Source organism: Bombina bombina, chromosome 1, assembly GCF_027579735.1.
Source record: "Bombina bombina isolate aBomBom1 chromosome 1, aBomBom1.pri, whole genome shotgun sequence".
In the NCBI taxonomy this organism is placed as follows: Eukaryota; Metazoa; Chordata; class Amphibia; order Anura; family Bombinatoridae; genus Bombina; species Bombina bombina.
Window position 1 is genome coordinate 1,222,958,755 of NC_069499.1, and position 18,741 is coordinate 1,222,977,495.

At 38.6% G+C, this 18,741-nt stretch overlaps 1 protein-coding gene across 1 annotated transcript in view; it reads right to left on the reverse strand.

Moving 5' to 3' along the window:
* Positions 1–18,741, reverse strand: part of DNAAF1 (dynein axonemal assembly factor 1) — a 66,823-nt gene that overhangs the window by 29,999 nt on the left and 18,083 nt on the right. The window contains exons 10-12 of the mRNA XM_053700378.1: positions 17,988–18,091; positions 8,997–9,065; positions 7,754–8,057 (exon numbers count right to left, since the gene is read on the reverse strand). Coding sequence (XP_053556353.1) covers positions 7,754–8,057; positions 8,997–9,065; positions 17,988–18,091 — 477 coding nt within the window. The remainder of the gene's footprint in view (positions 1–7,753; positions 8,058–8,996; positions 9,066–17,987; positions 18,092–18,741) is intronic.

Genomic DNA, 18,741 nt, shown 5'->3' on the forward strand with positions numbered 1-18,741 from the left:
GGAAGATACGCTGTACAAAGTAAAACATACCTGATGATTGACAACCTAACCAACAAATGAGACAGAACCTTAGCACCAATCTAATTTTAGAGGCATTAAAACATAAGCCAATAAATGAGCGTTTTTTTGCTGGCCCACGTACCTCCTTGAGGAAGCGTTAGAGAAACGCAGCGTCAGGGCTTCCTTTGTTTTAATGTGCTCTCCTTTGTGGAATTAAAGACAGTTTAACTTAATTTACAAGGTGTCCTAACCTAAGGTAATAAGTACTTAGAGGCAGTCTCGCTAGAAGCATAGGCTGCAAACTCGAAGCAGCGACTTTGAGAAAGATTCAAATAATTTACTAGTTGTAATATAAGGGATTGTTGCTCTATTGGGAATACTTAAAACCACTTAACTTTGCTTTACAAAGCTTTATAAGCTGTATTAAAGACAAACTAACTTTAAAGCCTATAGAAATGGTGGTTTAAAAATTGGTTATATGTACCTAGAGGGTGCTTTACCAGAGTCACAGGTAGAACAATATAACATTTTTAAGCGACTTTACCTTTGAATATAGGGAAGGTTAATACTGAAGGTGTACTTTAATTACAGGTTTAATGAAAGACCAAGAAACTTATACAACGTACAACTAAAAATTAAAACCTTATATCTGTTGACAACAGGACAGACCCCCCCTGGTATTACCGTTTCAAATATCAGTAAACCATAGTCTGGGAGATTGCAATTTACAAGGCTAGATTTGTTATGATTTTAAGATTATGAGAAACTTAAATGTAGAAATTTACTGTTGCAATTCTCACTTGCAACAATAGTTTATTTCGGCTAGATTACGAGTTTGGCGTCAGCCTTAAAAAGCAGCGTTAAGGGGTCCCAACGGTGCTTTTTAACGCCCGCTGGTATTACGAGTCAGGCAGGTACAGGTGTACCGCTCACTTTTCTTCCGCGACTTTTCCATACCGCAAATCCCCTTACGTCAATTGCGTATCCTATCTTTTTAATGGGATTTTCCTAACGCCGGTATTACAAGTCTTGGAAGAAGTGAGCGGTACAGCCTCTACCTCCAAGACTCCTACCGCATATAAAAGTCAGTAGTTAAGAGTTTTATGGGCTAACGCCGGAACATAAAGCTCTTAACTAAAGTGCTACAAAGTACACTAACACCCATAAACTACCTATGAATCCCTAATCTGCTGCCCCTAACATTGCCGACAGCTACATTATATTTAACAACCCCTAATCTGCCGACTGGACATCGCCGCCACCTAACTACAATTATTAACCCCTAATCTGCCGACTGGACATCGCCGCCACTATAATAAATGTATTAACCCCTAAACCGCCGCACTCCCGCCTCGCAAACACTATAAAATTTGTTATTAACCACTAATCGGCCGTCTCTAACATCGCCGCCACCTACCTACAATTATTAACCCCTAATCTGCCGCCCCAACGTCGTCGCTACTATATTAAATGTATTAACCCCTAAACCGAAGTCTAACGCTAACCCTAACACCCCCCTAGCTTAAATCTATTTTTAATAAATCTAAATAAAATTACTATAATTAAATAAATTATTCCTATTTAAAACTAAATACTTACCTATAAAATAAACCCTAATATAGCTACAATATAACTAATAGTTACATTGTAGCTATTTTAGGATTTATTTTTATTTTACAGGCAACTTTGTATTTATTTTAAATAGGTACAATAGTTATTAAATAGTTATTAACTATTTAATAGCTAACTAGCTAAAAGAAATACAAAATTACCTGTAAAATAAACCCTAACCTAAGTTACAATTACACCTAACACTACTCTATCATTAAATTAATTACCTAAACTACCTACAATTAAATACAATTAAATTAAATAAACTAAATTACGGAAAAACTCCCCACTAAAATACAGAAAATAAAAAAGAAATTACAATATTTTAAACTAATTACACCTAATCTAATCCCCGTAATAAAATAAAAAAGCCCCCTAAAATAATAAAATTCCCTACCCTACACTAAATTACAAATAGCCCTTAAAAGGGCCTTTTGCGGGGCATTGCCCCAAAGTAATAAGCTCTTTTACCTGTAAATAAAAGAAATACAATACCCCCCCCAACATTACAACCCACCACCCACACACCCCTACTCTAAAACCCACCCGATCCCCCCTTAAAAAAAACCTAAGACTACCCCATTGAAGATTACCCTACCTTGAGCCGTCTTCACCCAGCTGGGCACCAATGGTCATCCGATGGGGCAGAAGAGGACATCCGGACCGGCAGAAGTCTTCATCCTATCCGGGCAGAAGAGAACATCCGGACCAGCAGACATCTTTATCCAAGCGACATCTTCTATCTTCATCCATCCAACGAGGAACTGAATTGGCTGATTGGATGAGCCAATAGAATTGACCTCGCATTCTATTGGCTGATCCAATCAGCCAATCGGATTGAACTTCAATCTGATTGGCTGATTAAATCAACCAATCAGATTTTTCCTACCTTAATTCCGATTGGCTGATAGAATCCTATCAGCCAATCGGAATTCGAGGGATGCCATCTTGGATGACGTCATTTAAAGGACCAGCCATTCGTTGGGTAGTCGTCGGACTAGAAGGATGTTCCACGCCGGAGGTCTTCAAGATGGAGCCGTTCCTCGTCGGATGGATGAAGATAGAAGATGCCGCTTGGATGAAGATGTCTGCAGGTCCGGATGTCCTCTTCTGCCCCATCGGATGACCATTGGTGCCCGGCTGGGTGAAGACGGCACAAGGTAGGGTGATCTTCAATGGGGTAGTGTTACGTATTTTTAAGGGGGGATCGGGTGGGTTTTAGAGTAGGGGTGTGTGGGTGGTGGGTTGTAACGTTGGGGGGGGTATTGTATTTCTTTTTTTTACAGGTAAAAGAGCTGATTACTTTGGGGCAATGCTCCGCAAAAGGCCCTTTTAAGGGCTATTTGCAATTTAGTGTAGGGTAGGGAATTATATTATTTTTGGGGGCTTTTTTTTGTTTTGTTTTGTTTTGTTTGTATCAAGTTGTTATGTGTTGATTTCTTTATGTGGGTTTTTTTTGTTTGTTTTTTATTAAGGTTCTTAGTCATACACAATAATAATAATTACATTGCATAGAGTATTTAAAAAAGTATGGTCAGAACTCTTACTTGAAAATATATACAGTATGAAACCTCATAATTTAGAATTTAGGGCTAGGAATACTTATTCCAAGCAAAGTTCCATTTTACTGACTGATCTAATGGGCCACAAAATGTACTTATGAACAATGAACACATCTGTATTACCATCTAATAAGAGAAATAAGAGTAAAAAGAATAAAGAACATTGCACATCACAGCTCTCTTTAGGTCACCATCACTCCTCTATTTTAAATACTGCATAGCAAACATATCTATTACAGACTTAGAAGTTTCTGCTCTAGTTAAAGGGACACTGTACCCAAAATTTTTCTTTCGTGATTCAGATAGAGCATGATATTTTAAGCAACTTTCTAATTTACTCCTATTATCAAATTTTCTTCATTCCCTTAGTATCTTTATTTGAAATGCAAGAAAGTAAGTTTAGATGCCGGCCCATTTTTGGTGATCAACCTGGGTTGTTCTTGCTGATTGGTGGATAAACTCATCCACCAATAAAAAAGTGCTGTCCAGAGTTCTGAATAAAAAAAAAAGCTTAGATGTCTTCTTTTTAAAATAAAGATAGCAAGAGAACGAAGAAAAATTGATAATAGGAATAAATTAAAAAGTGGCTTAAAATTGCATGCTTTATCTGAATCATGAAAGAAAAAATTTGGGTTTAGTGTCCCTTTAATGTGCTTGTTATAAAGCTATGGAACTTATTAGCTCAGTCTAGACTACTTATTAAGTAATGCTAATGTAAGCAGGAGTATATGTCAGTGAAGCTCTCCTAAACAAACATAGTGAAATATACATTATTGGGCAAGGTTATCAAGCTGTTCATACACATATATTAAACTGCTCTAATCAGGACTAGTAAGAGTATAAAACCTCCTGCACTATGCAAACATATAAACAGAAACTGCCTTAGGTAAGCAAATTAATATACAATATACCAAAGGGCGAGTGCTAATGAACAGTGTTGTGTCAGGTAGTTAATATATGTTTAGGCCAAATCTAGTGCTCTTTGCTTATGGGCAAGTTATAGTGCTATCTTTAGATAAACATTCCTATATGTACAATCCAAATGAGCTGGTGCAAATCAACTTATCTAACATGAAGGTAACAGTACTTCTCTAGGCAGGACAAAGCAAGTGACTTTGTATATAACAGACGTTAAAATGCTGAATATAGATAGAAAAGTTCTGAGGCTTTGGAGCTTGTATTCGTCTGTGAACTTCAGACCATCAAGTCGTCATAAACAGTTCCATATTGAAGAACAGTATATTAGAAAGTCTCCTTAGAATGATTTTGAGGAGCATTCCGGGGCAAATAAAGTTTGCAGCCTTACCCCACACCCACTCTCCTCATCTTATGGTCAGATAATGTAATGAGCTGCCGTCCACAGAGCCGGGGAGAAGCGCAAGAGTCACTCTCAGTTACTCCATCTCTGGTTAGGAACCGCTCACTCCCGGTCACGTAGCTCAAGTCCCCATCTGTATACCACATCACATTAAGCTGGGGCAGAGAACCGTAGCTTCCGCTGTACATGGCTTCTGCGTAGTCTCTACGGTCCTCCAAAACAATCAAACTCTGCTCACCGGGATCGGCTTCATCTTCTGTGGCATGCACCAGGAGCTGAGATGGCTTAGCTGAAGCTTGGAATGAGGCAGGAGCAGAGTCAGCCCAAGGTAATGACTCACCAATAGTAGTGTGGTGTTGCTCCTCCAAATGCATCTCTGACTGCATGGGGTGTTGCGGGAGTTCTCGTTCCGGCACGCTTATCGGCTGATGTTCCCCTGAGTAGGCTCTAATACTCTGAAGGATCTCCGCTTCAAAGTTATTAAATAAAGCCTGCAACTTTAAGGATAAGGTGTCCATAGTGAATTTAGAATGTTCCATGTTAGACTTATGTAAGTCAAAATATACTGCGCTCACACGAAAATGAAAGCAGGTTAAAAGTATACAGCTATTATTGCTGTTCCTCCTGTTGTTGCAGGAGAATGGGGAGGGCGCGATGAAGGCTCAGGCCGTTAGTTAGCCTCCGCTACGCACATCATCAATTAAGGTCTTACAGGCTAAATGTCATCAAAGAACAAATATCAAATTGCTCCACATTTGTTAAACTTCCCAGAGTAAAGTTGTTAGAAGACGGATCCGAGAAGAGGAAAATAGCGGATTCCCCAGCTCCTGTCATTAGCCTTGAAGGAAAGGAGCCATCTTAGCCGCTGTTCAGACACGCCCCCTTGGGGGGCTTTTTTATTTTATAAGGGGGATTAGATTAGGTGTAATTAGTTTAAAATATTGTAATTTCTTTTTTATTTTCTGTAATTTAGTGGGGTTTTTTTTTCGTAATTTAGTTTATTTAATTTAATTGTATTTAATTGTAGGTAGTTTAGGTAATTAATTTAATGATAGAGTAGTGTTAGGTGTAATTGTAACTTAGGTTATGGTTTATTTTACAGGTAATTTTGTATTTATTTTAGCTAGTTAGCTATTAAATAGTTAATAACTATTTAATAAATATTCTACCTAGTTAAAATAAATACAAAGTTGCCTGTAAAATTAAAATAAATCCTAAAATAGCTACAATGTAACTATTAGTTATATTGTAGCTATATTAGGGTTTATTTTATAGGTAAGTATTTAGTTTTAAATAGGAATAATGTATTTAATTATAGTAATTTTATTTAGATTTATTAAAAATAGATTTAAGTTAGGGGGTGTTAGGGTTAGGGTTAGACTTAGGTTTAGGGGTTAATACATTTAATATAGTGGCGGCGATGTCGGCAGATTAGGGGTTAATCATTGTAGTTAGGTGGCGGCAACGTTCGGGGCGGCAGATTAGGGGTTAATAACTATAATGTAGGTGTCGGCGCTGTTAGGGGCAGCAGATTAGGGGTTCATAGGTATAATGTAGGTGGCGGCGGTGTACAGAGCGGCAGATTAGGGGTTAATAATATAATGCAGGTGGCGAGGATGTAGGGGGCGGCAGATTAGGGGTTAATAAGTGTAAGATTAGGGGTGTTTAGACTCGGGGATCATGTTAGGGTGAAAATATTTTCCCATAGGAAACAATGGGGCTGCGTTAGGAGCTGAACGCTGCTTTTTTGCAGGTGTTAGGTTTTTTTTTCAGCCGTCTCAGCCCCATTGTTTCCTATGGGGAAATCGTGCACGAGCACGTTTTAGCCAGCTTACCGCTACCGTAAGCAACGCTGGTATTACAGTGAGAAGTGGCGTTAGATTTGCTCAACGCTCACTTTTCTGAGGCTAACGCAGCCATTCAGAAAACTTGTAATACCAGCGTTGTTTAAAGTGAGCGCTGGAAAAAAAAGGAGCGTTAGCAACGCAAGTCTTTACCGACAAAACTCGTAATCTAGCCGTTTGTTATTTCCCCAAATACATTAAGCATACCAAATGCCAAGTCAAAAGTATATTATCAATATCATAAGTGCTGCAGGCTAGCTATAGATAGATAAAGTACAGCCAAAATATTGATTTAGCTAGCACTAAGAGACAATACTGCAACTAAGTTCCTTAGGGATCCAATAATTCAGTACACGTTACACGAAATATAATTTAAAGAGGTATTACCTCTGCATACCTCAGTATGTAATACCCCAGATGTACTTTAAATTAAAGCCAAATATAAGGCGGAGTATTTTTTATTAAGTATAACACACTGTAATAAACATATATAGTAATTAACTATTACTGATCCTTTGGATACCTATATCCTAATGCATTTATATAAAATAATACACAGGAGATGTGTTTTTAAATTTGTGTGGGCAGCAAAACACCATTAATATTTGCAGTATTTTTCATTAAAACTAATAAAAGTTACCTTTTCTTTTTTTCTTTTTCGTACCATACCTTGATCTACTAGTATACTAACAGTGCAAAGAAGCATACTTTTTTGCCATACTCACATATCGTGAGCTATGTCTATGTCTAACTATTTATTATGCTTAAGCACTGCTCCTTTAAGTGAACTACAACAGACATATGTAAATATACACTTATTTTGACAAGACACCAAAGGAGAGATTCAAAACTTATGAATTATATTTTGTTCCAATTTATTTATAAGTTTGAATTCTTCATTGCTGAGGTCCAGAAATCTCAAAATCCCTAGGAGTTTATTTAAGTTACCATTTCAAAGGGAATTGAACTCCGTCGCTGCAAAGCCATTTCACACACCTGTGCTAAAGCTGTTTGCAACAGTTTGCACTGGGATGTGGCTACTGAGGGAAATTTTAAAGGTAAGTTATCATCCTTTCTTTGCGGTGATATTTATGTGTTATCGTCTACATATTTGCTGCCTCATCTTCAAGTAACATGCCCCTTTAATAGGGACACTAAATACATTAAATGCACCTCCCTCTAATAAAGGAGACTAGCGGCATTTGTGCAAACACGTCAACACTGGAATATAATGAAAGGCAGAGTTATTATTATTATTGGTTATTTGTAGAGCGCCAACAGAATCCGCAGCGCTAAAGTTCAACATGGTAGCACACATGACTGGAGGAGGAGAATAACTTCAATATTATGCTTTTAAAGTGTTTTTAGTAATTGATGTCCCTTTAAGCTTAATTAATAAACTTAACAAAATATCTTACCAGGCAAAATAATTTCTCCCTTGTTCTCAGATAGCTGCAAACTGTGATGATCTGAATCAAAAGAATCAAGCTCCTGGATTAGTGTCCGGGAAGCTTTACTCTGAACAGCATCAACCTTTGTATGTGGTATGAGTTCTTGTACAACAGGTAGGAAACATGGCTCCTCACTGCTTGGCTCTGCAAAGATATTTGAAGCCGTCTGCAGGTTCTTGTCAATATCCAAGGACAGGTCATCTGTATGCCACTCGGTATCACTGTCATCAGTATCCCCGGAAATAACTTCAATCTTTGGACGGTATATTGCCTATAAATAGAAAAGATAGATTATATATATATATATATATATATATATATATATATATATATATATATATATATATATATATATATATATATATATATATATATATATATATATATTATGTTAGAATTTTACTAAAAGTATGGCAAACAGATTACCAAATAGAAAGTATATAATGAAATAATCAGCAGACTAGTCCATCTTGTATTAAAATATAAATGTCTTATGTACTGTAAGAGAGGTGAGTGAGAGACTATGCAAGAGACTCACAAACTCCAGTAAACAAGCATATAGTAAAATAGAGGGACATAAAATGCAAGCATAAGCATTTTATTATTGTAATATTGCACGTGTATAACTATGTTTTACTCGTTTAAAATCAGCCATTTCTTTGTTTATAGCAAGCACCAGTTTCAGAATTATTTCAGGGGGAGAAAATGCTCTATACTTAAAATGTGCCAGTCCTGTTTGGCTAAATTGACACATTTCAAGACCAATATTTGCTTATTGAATTCCACTGCTAAAAGGACTGAATGTTTTAGAACAGAAAATTGATTTTGCACATGGACACAACACTTTTGAGAAAGCAAAGTCAACAGATACAAACTCTAGCTGCAAATTCTGCACATGTTCCCAATTGTACTGCTACATTTAAGGCTAAAAGGAACATATGTGCAGATGTAAAGGGTCACCTCTAAGCATACTATTAACGTAACATTAAACACCTCTTGCTTTTGTGTAAACAATTGTGCTTTGTCCAATGTTCCTTAGAAAAAACTAAATCTGTAACCCAGGGTTTTAAAATGCTGCAAACTGTCTAAATCAGCTAATGGATTTGCAGGTTACAGACCTCCTAGGGAGTGTAGGACAAGCACTATTTAAAAAATAAATAAAATAAAGGCCATAATAGTTTCAAAAATATATATTTATAATTGAAAGCACCTTGCGATTGTTTGTTTCGTCAGTTGCAGAAAGTTCATTAATATCCACATCTTCCAACTCTGGTAGATCCTAAATAAATAAATAAATAAATAAATAAATAAATACAGTAAATATACTGTGCTTAAAAAAAGAGAACAGAACATTCTATCTGAAGAACTTTAAATCTATTTCTTTCTTTTTCCACCACCATTAAAAAAAACAATACAATGGTTATAAAACAGACAAACTAGTGAGGCGCAAACGCTTTTGCGCTAGCACCAGTGGCGTCACTAGGGTTGGTGTCACCCGGTGCGGTAAGTCATGGTGTCACCCCCCCCCCCCCCCAGAAAGCAAACACACACAAAAACACAGGCAAACACACATACAAACACTCAGACACACTTAAAAACACACTCAGACACACACACAAAAACACACACAAAAACACTGAGACACACAAAAACTCAGACACACACATACAAAATATGTAAACTGCACTGCATTAATTATGAAGCTCATGCCTAGAGCTGCTCCCTGGCTCAGCAGAACATCAAATGAAAGACAAACAGAGCACTCTAAAATAAATCACTGAAGAAAAGGTTTAGGCGCGCAAACTATGAAAAATCTGCTCTCTGACTCTGTTCCAAGTCTGTCAGTGCACAGCCCTGGGCCGAATGTCACTGAGCACAGATAGGCAGGCAGGTTTAGGCTAGCAGCGCAACCTTGCAAGCCCCACGGGACACCCACAACATTCATAGTGAAATTGGGCAGGGGAGGAGCAAAGTACAAACAAGCAAAAGCAGCCGGGAAAACTATTTGTTGAAATTGCAGCACTGGCTCAAGTGGCAAAAAAATTGTGTGTCTACAACTTCCCCAGTCCCACTAATGTTCACAAATGCCAGCCTCTAATAAAATAATCTATGCATCTCAACATTGTATTTCTTTGAATTTCAATGGGCGACACCCGCACCCCCCTAGTGACACCACTGGCTAGCACAACCGTGTTTTTGAGAGCCATTTTCATTCCGCTGATATTACAAGTTGAGAATGAAATTGCGATTGTACGAGTGCAATCGCCCTTTACGCTTCAATCCTTACTGCAATCTCAGAGCTCTGGTTAACTGTTTTCCAAAACAAAAAACTTGCACAAAACACTTCAAAAATACATTTTAAAGTACAGTTACACTCATAATAATAATAGCACAAATAAGTTATAAGGGTTCAAAGATTGAAGATCGTGTGTGTTAGAAAGAAAAAAAAAGTCAGGCAAATAGCTTTAACATAGAGACACATACAGGTCTAAAGATGTACAGTATTTGTATGTACATGTGTCTGTATATATATATATATATATTTATATGTGTACATATATATATTAATGTATTTATATGTGTACATATATATATTAATGTATTTATATGTGTATATACTGTATGTATTTACAGTCATATATACACATAGAAAAACATTAATATATATGTACACATATAAATATATATATATATATATATATGTGTGTGTGTGTGTGTGTATTATATCCCTTTGCTATTAAGTAGATGAAAACATGATAAAACATATTTATGCAATATTCATTTTTAATAAAGTGTTTAACTATGTATTTATTGTAAAATATTTGAAATTTACTGTGTTTGCGCAATTTTTTTCTCTCCATTGACTTCTATAGGGAATGCGATGGCATTTGCGCAAGCTCAGGGTTTTTTTCTCTATTGATTTCTATAGGGGACTCACAATGGAGCTTATTCACACAAGCTGCGTGCTTTCTCTCCAGTTTTCCTTTACAAAGTAAGAAATGCTCACTATACAGTGAACAGGATCCATAGTATAATATAACTGCAAAGGTTTCTCAAACTGAACAGAAATGTATTTGCTTCAATGAATTTACATTACTGTGTTTTCACTTCTTAGCAAATGTTACCTTGCGGTTAGCACATTTACAGATATATCAGACATTGCTGACAGAGTTTTAAATGGCAGAACAAAATATACTAGGATACCCATCAATGGCTTGTCCAGTTTAGTACCTTAGGGTTCTCTAGTGCATACTGTATATTAGCTGTAGCACTTTACCTAATTCCTCATTTAAATTGTACTCACATTGAATTATTAATAACATATTTTGTTCAGAATATAAGACATCTGCACATGCAATGCAGCACTTTTTCAAAAAGTAAAATGTAAAAAAAAACATAATTTATGCTTACCTGATAAATTCCTTTCTTCTGTAGTGTGATCAGTCCACGGGTCATCATTACTTCTGGGATATTACTCCTCCCCAACAGGAAGTGCAAGAGGATTCACCCAGCAGAGTTGCATATAGCCCCTCCCCTCTACGTCACCCCCAGTCATTCGACCAAGGACCAACGAGAAAGGAGGAACCAAGGGTGTAGTGGTGACTGGAGTATAATTTAAAAATAATTACCTGCCTTAAAAAACAGGGCGGGCCGTGGACTGATCACACTACAGAAGAAAGGAATTTATCAGGTAAGCATAAATTATGTTTTCTTCTGTTAAGTGTGATCAGTCCACGGGTCATCATTACTTCTGGGATACCAATACCAAAGCAAAAGTACACGGATGACGGGAGGGATAGGCAGGCTCTTTTATACAGAAGGAACCACTGCCTGAAGAACCTTTCTCCCAAAAATAGCCTCCGAGGAAGCAAATGTGTCAAATTTGTAAAATTTGGAAAAAGTATGAAGCGAAGACCAAGTTGCAGCCTTGCAAATCTGTTCAACAGAGGCCTCATTCTTAAAGGCCCAAGTGGAAGCCACAGCTCTAGTGGAATGAGCTGTAATTCTTTCAGGAGGTTGCTGTCCAGCAGTCTCATAGGCTAAACGTATTATGCTACGAAGCCAAAAAGAGAGAGAGGTAGCAGAAGCTTTTTGACCTCTCCTCTGACCAGAGTAAACGACAAACAGGGAAGACGTCTGTCGAAATTCTTTAGTTGCCTGTAAGTAAAATTTTAGGGCACGAACTACATCCAGATTGTGCAGAAGACGTTCCTTCTTTGAAGAAGGATTTGGACACAAAGATGGAACAACAATCTCTTGATTGATATTCCTGTTAGTGACTACCTTGGGTAAGAACCCAGGTTTAGTACGCAGAACTACCTTATCCGAATGAAAAATCAAATAAGGAGAATCACAATGTAAGGCTGATAATTCAGAGACTCTTCGAGCCGATGAAATAGCCATTAAAAATAGAACTTTCCAAGATAACAACTTTATATCAATGGAATGGAGGGGTTCAAACGGAACGCCCTGTAAAACGTTAAGAACAAGATTTAAACTCCATGGTGGAGCAACAGTCTTAAACACAGGCTTAATCCTCGCTAAAGCCTGACAAAAAGCCTGAACGTCTGGCACTTCTGACAGACGTTTGTGTAACAGAATAGACAGAGCTGAGATCTGTCCCTTTAATGAACTAGCAGATAAACCCTTTTCTAAACCTTCTTGTAGAAAAGACAATATCCTAGGAATCCTAACCTTACTCCAAGAGTAACCTTTGGATTCACACCAATATAGGTATTTACGCCATATTTTATGGTAAATCTTTCTGGTAACAGGCTTCCTGGCCTGTATTAAGGTGTCAATAACTGACTCAGAAAACCCACGTCTTGATAAAATCAAACGTTCAATTTCCAAGCAGTCAGCTTCAGAGAAGTTAGATTTTGATGTTTGAAAGGACCCTGTATCAGGAGGTCCTGTTTCAGAGGTAGAGACCAAGGTGGACAGGATGACATGTCCACCAGGTCTGCATACCAAGTCCTGCGTGGCCATGCAGGTGCTATCAGAATCACTGATGCTCTCTCCTGTTTGATTCTGGCAATCAATCGAGGAAGCATCGGGAAGGGTGGAAACACATAAGCCATCCTGAAGTCCCAAGGTGCCGTCAGGGCATCTATTAGGACTGCTCCTGGATCCCTGGATCTGGACCCGTACCGAGGAAGCTTGGCGTTCTGTCGAGACGCCATGAGATCTATCTCTGGCTTGCCCCAACGTCGAAGTATTTGGGCAAAGACCTCCGGATGAAGTTCCCATTCCCCCGGATGAAAAGTCTGACGACTTAAGAAATCCGCCTCCCAATTCTCCACTCCCGGGATGTGGATTGCTGACAGGTGGCAAGAGTGAGACTCTGCCCAGCGAATTATCTTTGATACTTCCATCATTGCTAGGGAGCTCCTTGTCCCTCCCTGATGGTTGATGTAAGCTACAGTCGTGATGTTGTCCGACTGAAACCTGATGAACCCCCGAGTTGTCAACTGGGGCCAAGCCAGGAGGGCATTGAGAACTGCTCTCAATTCCAGAATGTTTATTGGCAGGAGACTCTCCTCCTGACTCCATTGTCCCTGAGCCTTCAGAGAATTCCAGACGGCACCCCAACCTAGAAGGCTGGCGTCTGTTGTTACAATTGTCCAGTCTGGTCTGCTGAATGGCATCCCCCTGGACAGATGTGGCCGAGAAAGCCACCATAGAAGAGAATTTCTGGTCTCTTGATCCAGATTCAGAGAAGGGGACAAGTCTGAGTAATCCCCATTCCACTGACTTAGCATGCACAATTGCAGTGGTCTGAGGTGTAAGCGAGCAAATGGCACTATGTCCATTGCTGCTACCATTAGGCCGATTACCTCCATGCATTGAGCCACCGATGGGTGTTGAATGGAATGAAGGGTGCGGCAAGCACTTTGAAGTCTTGTTAACCTGTCTTCTGTCAGGTAAATCTTCATTTCTACAGAATCTATAAGAGTCCCCAGGAAGGGAACTCTTGTAAGTGGAACGAGTGAACTTTTCTTTTCGTTCACCTTCCATCCATGTGACCTTAGAAATGCCAGTACTAACTCTGTATGAGACTTGGCAGTTTGAAAGCTTGAAGCTTGTATCAGAATGTCGTCTAGGTAAGGAGCTACCGAAATTCCCCGCGGTCTTAGTACCGCCAGAAGAGCACCTAGAACCTTTGTGAAGATTCTTGGAGCTGTAGCCAATCCGAATGGAAGAGCCACAAACTGGTAATGCCTGTCTAGAAAGACAAACCTTAGATACCGGTAATGATCTTTGTGAATCGGTATGTGAAGGTAAGCGTCCTTTAAGTCCACTGTGGTCATGTACTGACCTTCTTGGATCATGGGTAAAATTGTCCGGATAGTCTCCATTTTGAATGATGGAACTCTTAGGAATTTGTTTAGGATCTTTAAATCCAGGATTGGTCTGAAAGTTCCCTCTTTTTTGGGAACCACAAACAGATTTGAGTAAAACCCTTGTCCCTGTTCCGACCGTGGAACTGGATGGATTACTCCCATTAACAATAGATCTTGTATGCAGCGTAGAAACGCTTCTTTCTTTGTTTGGTTTGTCGACAACCTTGACAGATGAAATCTCTCTCTTGGAGGAGAGTGTTTGAAGTCCAGAAGGTATCCCTGAGATATTATCTCTAGCGTCCAGGGATCCTGGACATCTCTTGCCCAAGCCTGGGCGAAGAGAGAAAGTCTGCCCCCCACTAGATCCGATCCCGGATCGGGGGCCCTCAATTCATGCTGTTTTAGTGGCAGCTGCAGGCTTCCTGGCCTGCTTGCCCTTGTTCCAGGACTGGTTAGGTCTCCAGCCTTGTCTGTAGCGAGCACCAGATCCTTCTTGTTTTGGAGTAGTGGAAGATGATGCTGCTCCTGCTTTGAAATTCCGAAAGGAACGAAAATTAGACTGTCTAGCCTTAGGTTTGGCTTTGTCTTGAGGTAGGGCGTGGCCCTTACCTCCTGTAATGTCAGCGATAATTTCTTTCAAACCAGGCCCAAATAAGGTCTGTCCCTTGAAAGGTATATTAAGTAATTTGGACTTAGAAGTTACATCAGCTGACCAGGATTTTAGCCACAGTGCTCTGCGCGCTTGAATGGCGAATCCGGAATTCTTAGCCGTAAGTTTAATTAAATGTACTACGGCTTCCGAAATGAATGAATTAGATAGCTTAAGTACTCTAAGCCTGTCTGAAATGTCGTCCAGCGTAGCTGAACCAAGATTCTCTTCTAGAGACTCAATCCAGAATGCCGCTGCAGCCGTGATAGGCGCAATGCATGCAAGGGGTTGCAATATAAAACCTTGTTGAACAAACATTTTCTTAAGGTAACCCTCTAATTTTTTATCCATTGGATCTGAAAAGGCACAGCTATCCTCTACCGGGATAGTGGTACGTTTAGCTAAAGTAGAAACTGCTCCCTCCACCTTAGGGACCGTTTGCCATAAATCCCGTGTGGTGGTGTCTATTGGAAACATCTTTCTAAATATTGGAGGGGGTGAGAACGGCACACCGGGTCTATCCCACTCCTTAGTAATAATTTCAGTTAGTCTTTTAGGTATAGGAAAAACGTCAGTACTTGTTGGTACAGCAAAATATTTATCCAACCTACACATTTTCTCGGGTATTGCAACTGTGTTACAATCATTCAGGGCCGCTAACACCTCCCCTAGTAAAACACGGAGGTTTTCCAGCTTAAATTTAAAATTTGAAATATCTGAATCCAATCTGTTTGGATCAGAACCGTCAGCCGCAGAATGAAGCTCTCCGTCCTCATGTTCTGCAAGTTGTGACGCAGTATCTGACATGGCCCTAACATTATCAGCGCACTCTGTTCTCCCTCCAGAGTGATCACGCTTGCCCCTTAGTTCTGGTAATTTAGCCAAAACCTCAGTCATAACAGTAGCCATATCTTGTAATGTTATTTGTAATGGCCGCCCAGATGTACTTGGCGTCGCCATATCGCGCACGTCCCGAGCGGGAGATGCAGGTACTGTCACGTGAGGCGAGTTAGTCGGCATAACTCTCCCCTCGTTGTTTGGTGAAATTTGTTCAATTTGTACAGATTGACTTTTATTTAATGTAGCATCAATACAGTTAGTACATAAATTTCTATTGGGCTCCACCTTGGCTTTAGTACAAATAGTACAGGTCTCATCTTCTGAATCAGACATGTTTAACAAACTAGCAAATAAACTTGCAATTTGGAAATACTATACAAGTAAAATACAATGAAAAAAACGAACTGTGCTTGAAAAGCACTGAATATATATAACAGATGAAATCAATCAGCTTTGTAAAACAAAATGCAACTTAGCAAAGGCTTGTACCCAGTAGCAAGAAATAACTAACCCTGAGGCATAAAAAAGTTAAAGAATAAACGTTTTTTATCACAGTCAACTACAATCTTACAGCTCTGTTAGATTACTTCCCTCAAATTAGCTTTGAAGATCCCTGGGTTCTGTAGAGATAAACCGGAACATGCAGGAAAAAACAATGAGCTTTTGACTGAAATTTTTGATGCGTAGCAAAAGCGCCAAAAAAGGTCCCACCCCCTCACACACAACAGTGAGAGAGATTAAAAACTGTCATAATTAGATCCAGCAACTGCCAAGTGGAAAAATAGTGCCCAAACATTTTATTCACCCAGTACCTCAGAAAATGAAAACGATTTTACATTCCAGCAAAAACGTTTAACATAATTAAGAATTATTAAAAAGCCTGTTGTATTTCTATTAGGCTAAAATCTTATATACACAGTGTAATTCCAGTGAAGTACCATTCCCCAGAATACTAAAATGTAAATTATACATACATGATATAATGTCGGTATGGCAGGATTTTCTCAGCAATTCCATTGTTAGAAAATAAAAACTGCTACATACCTTTTTGCAGAATAAACTGCCCGCTGTCCCCTGATCTGAAGTTTACCTCTCCTCAGATGGCCGAGAAACAGCAATATGATCTTAACAACTCCGGCTAAAATCATAGTAAAAACTCTGGTAGATTCTTCTTCAAACTCTACCAGAGAAGGAATAACACACTCCGGTGCTATTAAAAAATAACAAACTTTTGATTGAAGAAATAAACTAAATAAAATCACCATAGTCCTCTCACACATCCTATCTAGTCGTTGGGTGCAAGAGAATGACTGGGGGTGACGTAGAGGGGAGGGGCTATATGCAACTCTGCTGGGTGAATCCTCTTGCACTTCCTGTTGGGGAGGAGTAATATCCCAGAAGTAATGATGACCCGTGGACTGATCACACTTAACAGAAGAAATAAAACTAAATATACCTTGAGGTATTAGTTATGTATAGTGAAACAACTTTGCAATATATTTTCATTATGTATTCTGCCCTCTTTTTGTGTAATTTTACTCTGAAAATTAAGCAACTTCTAATTCTCAGAACCTGAAATGCACACTGTTGGCTTCTCATGGTTAACTCTGCTACATATTGCTCCCTTATTTGCCTTATCAGATAACAACAGCAAAACAATGCTGAACCTAAAATGGGCCAGGTACTAAGCTTTACATTCCTGTTTTTTAAAGGTAGCAAGAGAAAAAAGAAAAATTGATAATACGAGTAAATAAGCAAGTTGCTTAAAATTGCATTCTCTATCGGAATCATTAAATAAAACGTGGGTTTAGTATCCATTTAAGCCACTTGGTGGCAACAAATACAATGTAAGAGTGTTTAGAAAATTAAGTTAATATGTATCTTTAATTGCTTGGTGTGCAACAGTTAAATGGAGATGCATGTGCATTAATATTTTAAGCATGATTAAGGGCGTGTGAGCCCAAAACATCATTGATTTTATGTGCCTTAAGGATTAATAGAGAGGACATTTTAATACAGAAGTGCTTTGGACATTATTGTATATCACTAGATGCAAGGGTAGAAGCAGAGACCCCTATTTGTTTGTGCACCTATAAGTAAATTAACCTTTGCTGGACCAGAACACTTGTTTATTAGAAGTTTTTTTTGGGAGGGATTTAGCACACCTGCGCTATGTAACATGCAGATGTTAGTGGAACCTAGGCTATTTCTCAAGTGATAAAAAAATTACTTTGAATTTGTAACAACAATAGAAGAGCTATTGTACTATAGCACTAATATTTTTGAGTGCCACTTGTAATCTAAACCTAAATGTTTTTATTAAGATATGTTTGAACATGTATGTAAATTTCCTGTTGGACACACTTACATCAATAAAAAGCTTTTCTGTGGTTTTCAGGTCAATAGTTTTAACATCATCAGAACCCTTCAGTTCAGTAGTCAGCATACCTTCTCCACCAATATCCTGTGACACTATGGAAACATTAAAGAGAAGGCCATCATGTACAGAAAGAGAGATAATATTCTGTGAGAGAAGGGCATGGATTGGGGTGATCAATTATAGCACTCTAAAAAGAACTGTAGAAGAATATCAAGGGGAAAAGACCAAGAAAAGAGTGTTAGTTCATAGTTTATAAAACCATTAATAGCCAGGTAAAATGGTGCAAGTTATGCTGTGCCATAGTGGGGAAGAAGTGCATCAAAGGCAGAATCATAGGTACTCAAGGAGAGTAGCTGGTGAAAAGTAAGTCAGGTGGTCACTGAAGAGATAAAAAAAAATGAGGGAAATAAACTATAGAGATTAAAGAACCAATATGAGGGAAGATTAACCACTGAAAGGGGAAATAATAGAGACTCAGACTATAACAAACAGACAGGGGAATTATGTGACAGTATAGTATAAGTCAGCGGTTGCCAACCAGTTTTTCGTGGTGTTAGTGGTCCTTGACACCATCAAGCAGGAATTAGTCTCCTCTGATGGTGTCACCCCCGTCACGCTGCCACTCTCTACAGTGCCTGGCTGGACATCTGTGATTTCAGAGGAAGATGCTTCCATTCTAAAGCCAGCAGAGGTTGGTATTGTCTTGGCTTGAAATAGTGGAATTAAAGTATGTAAAAAAAGA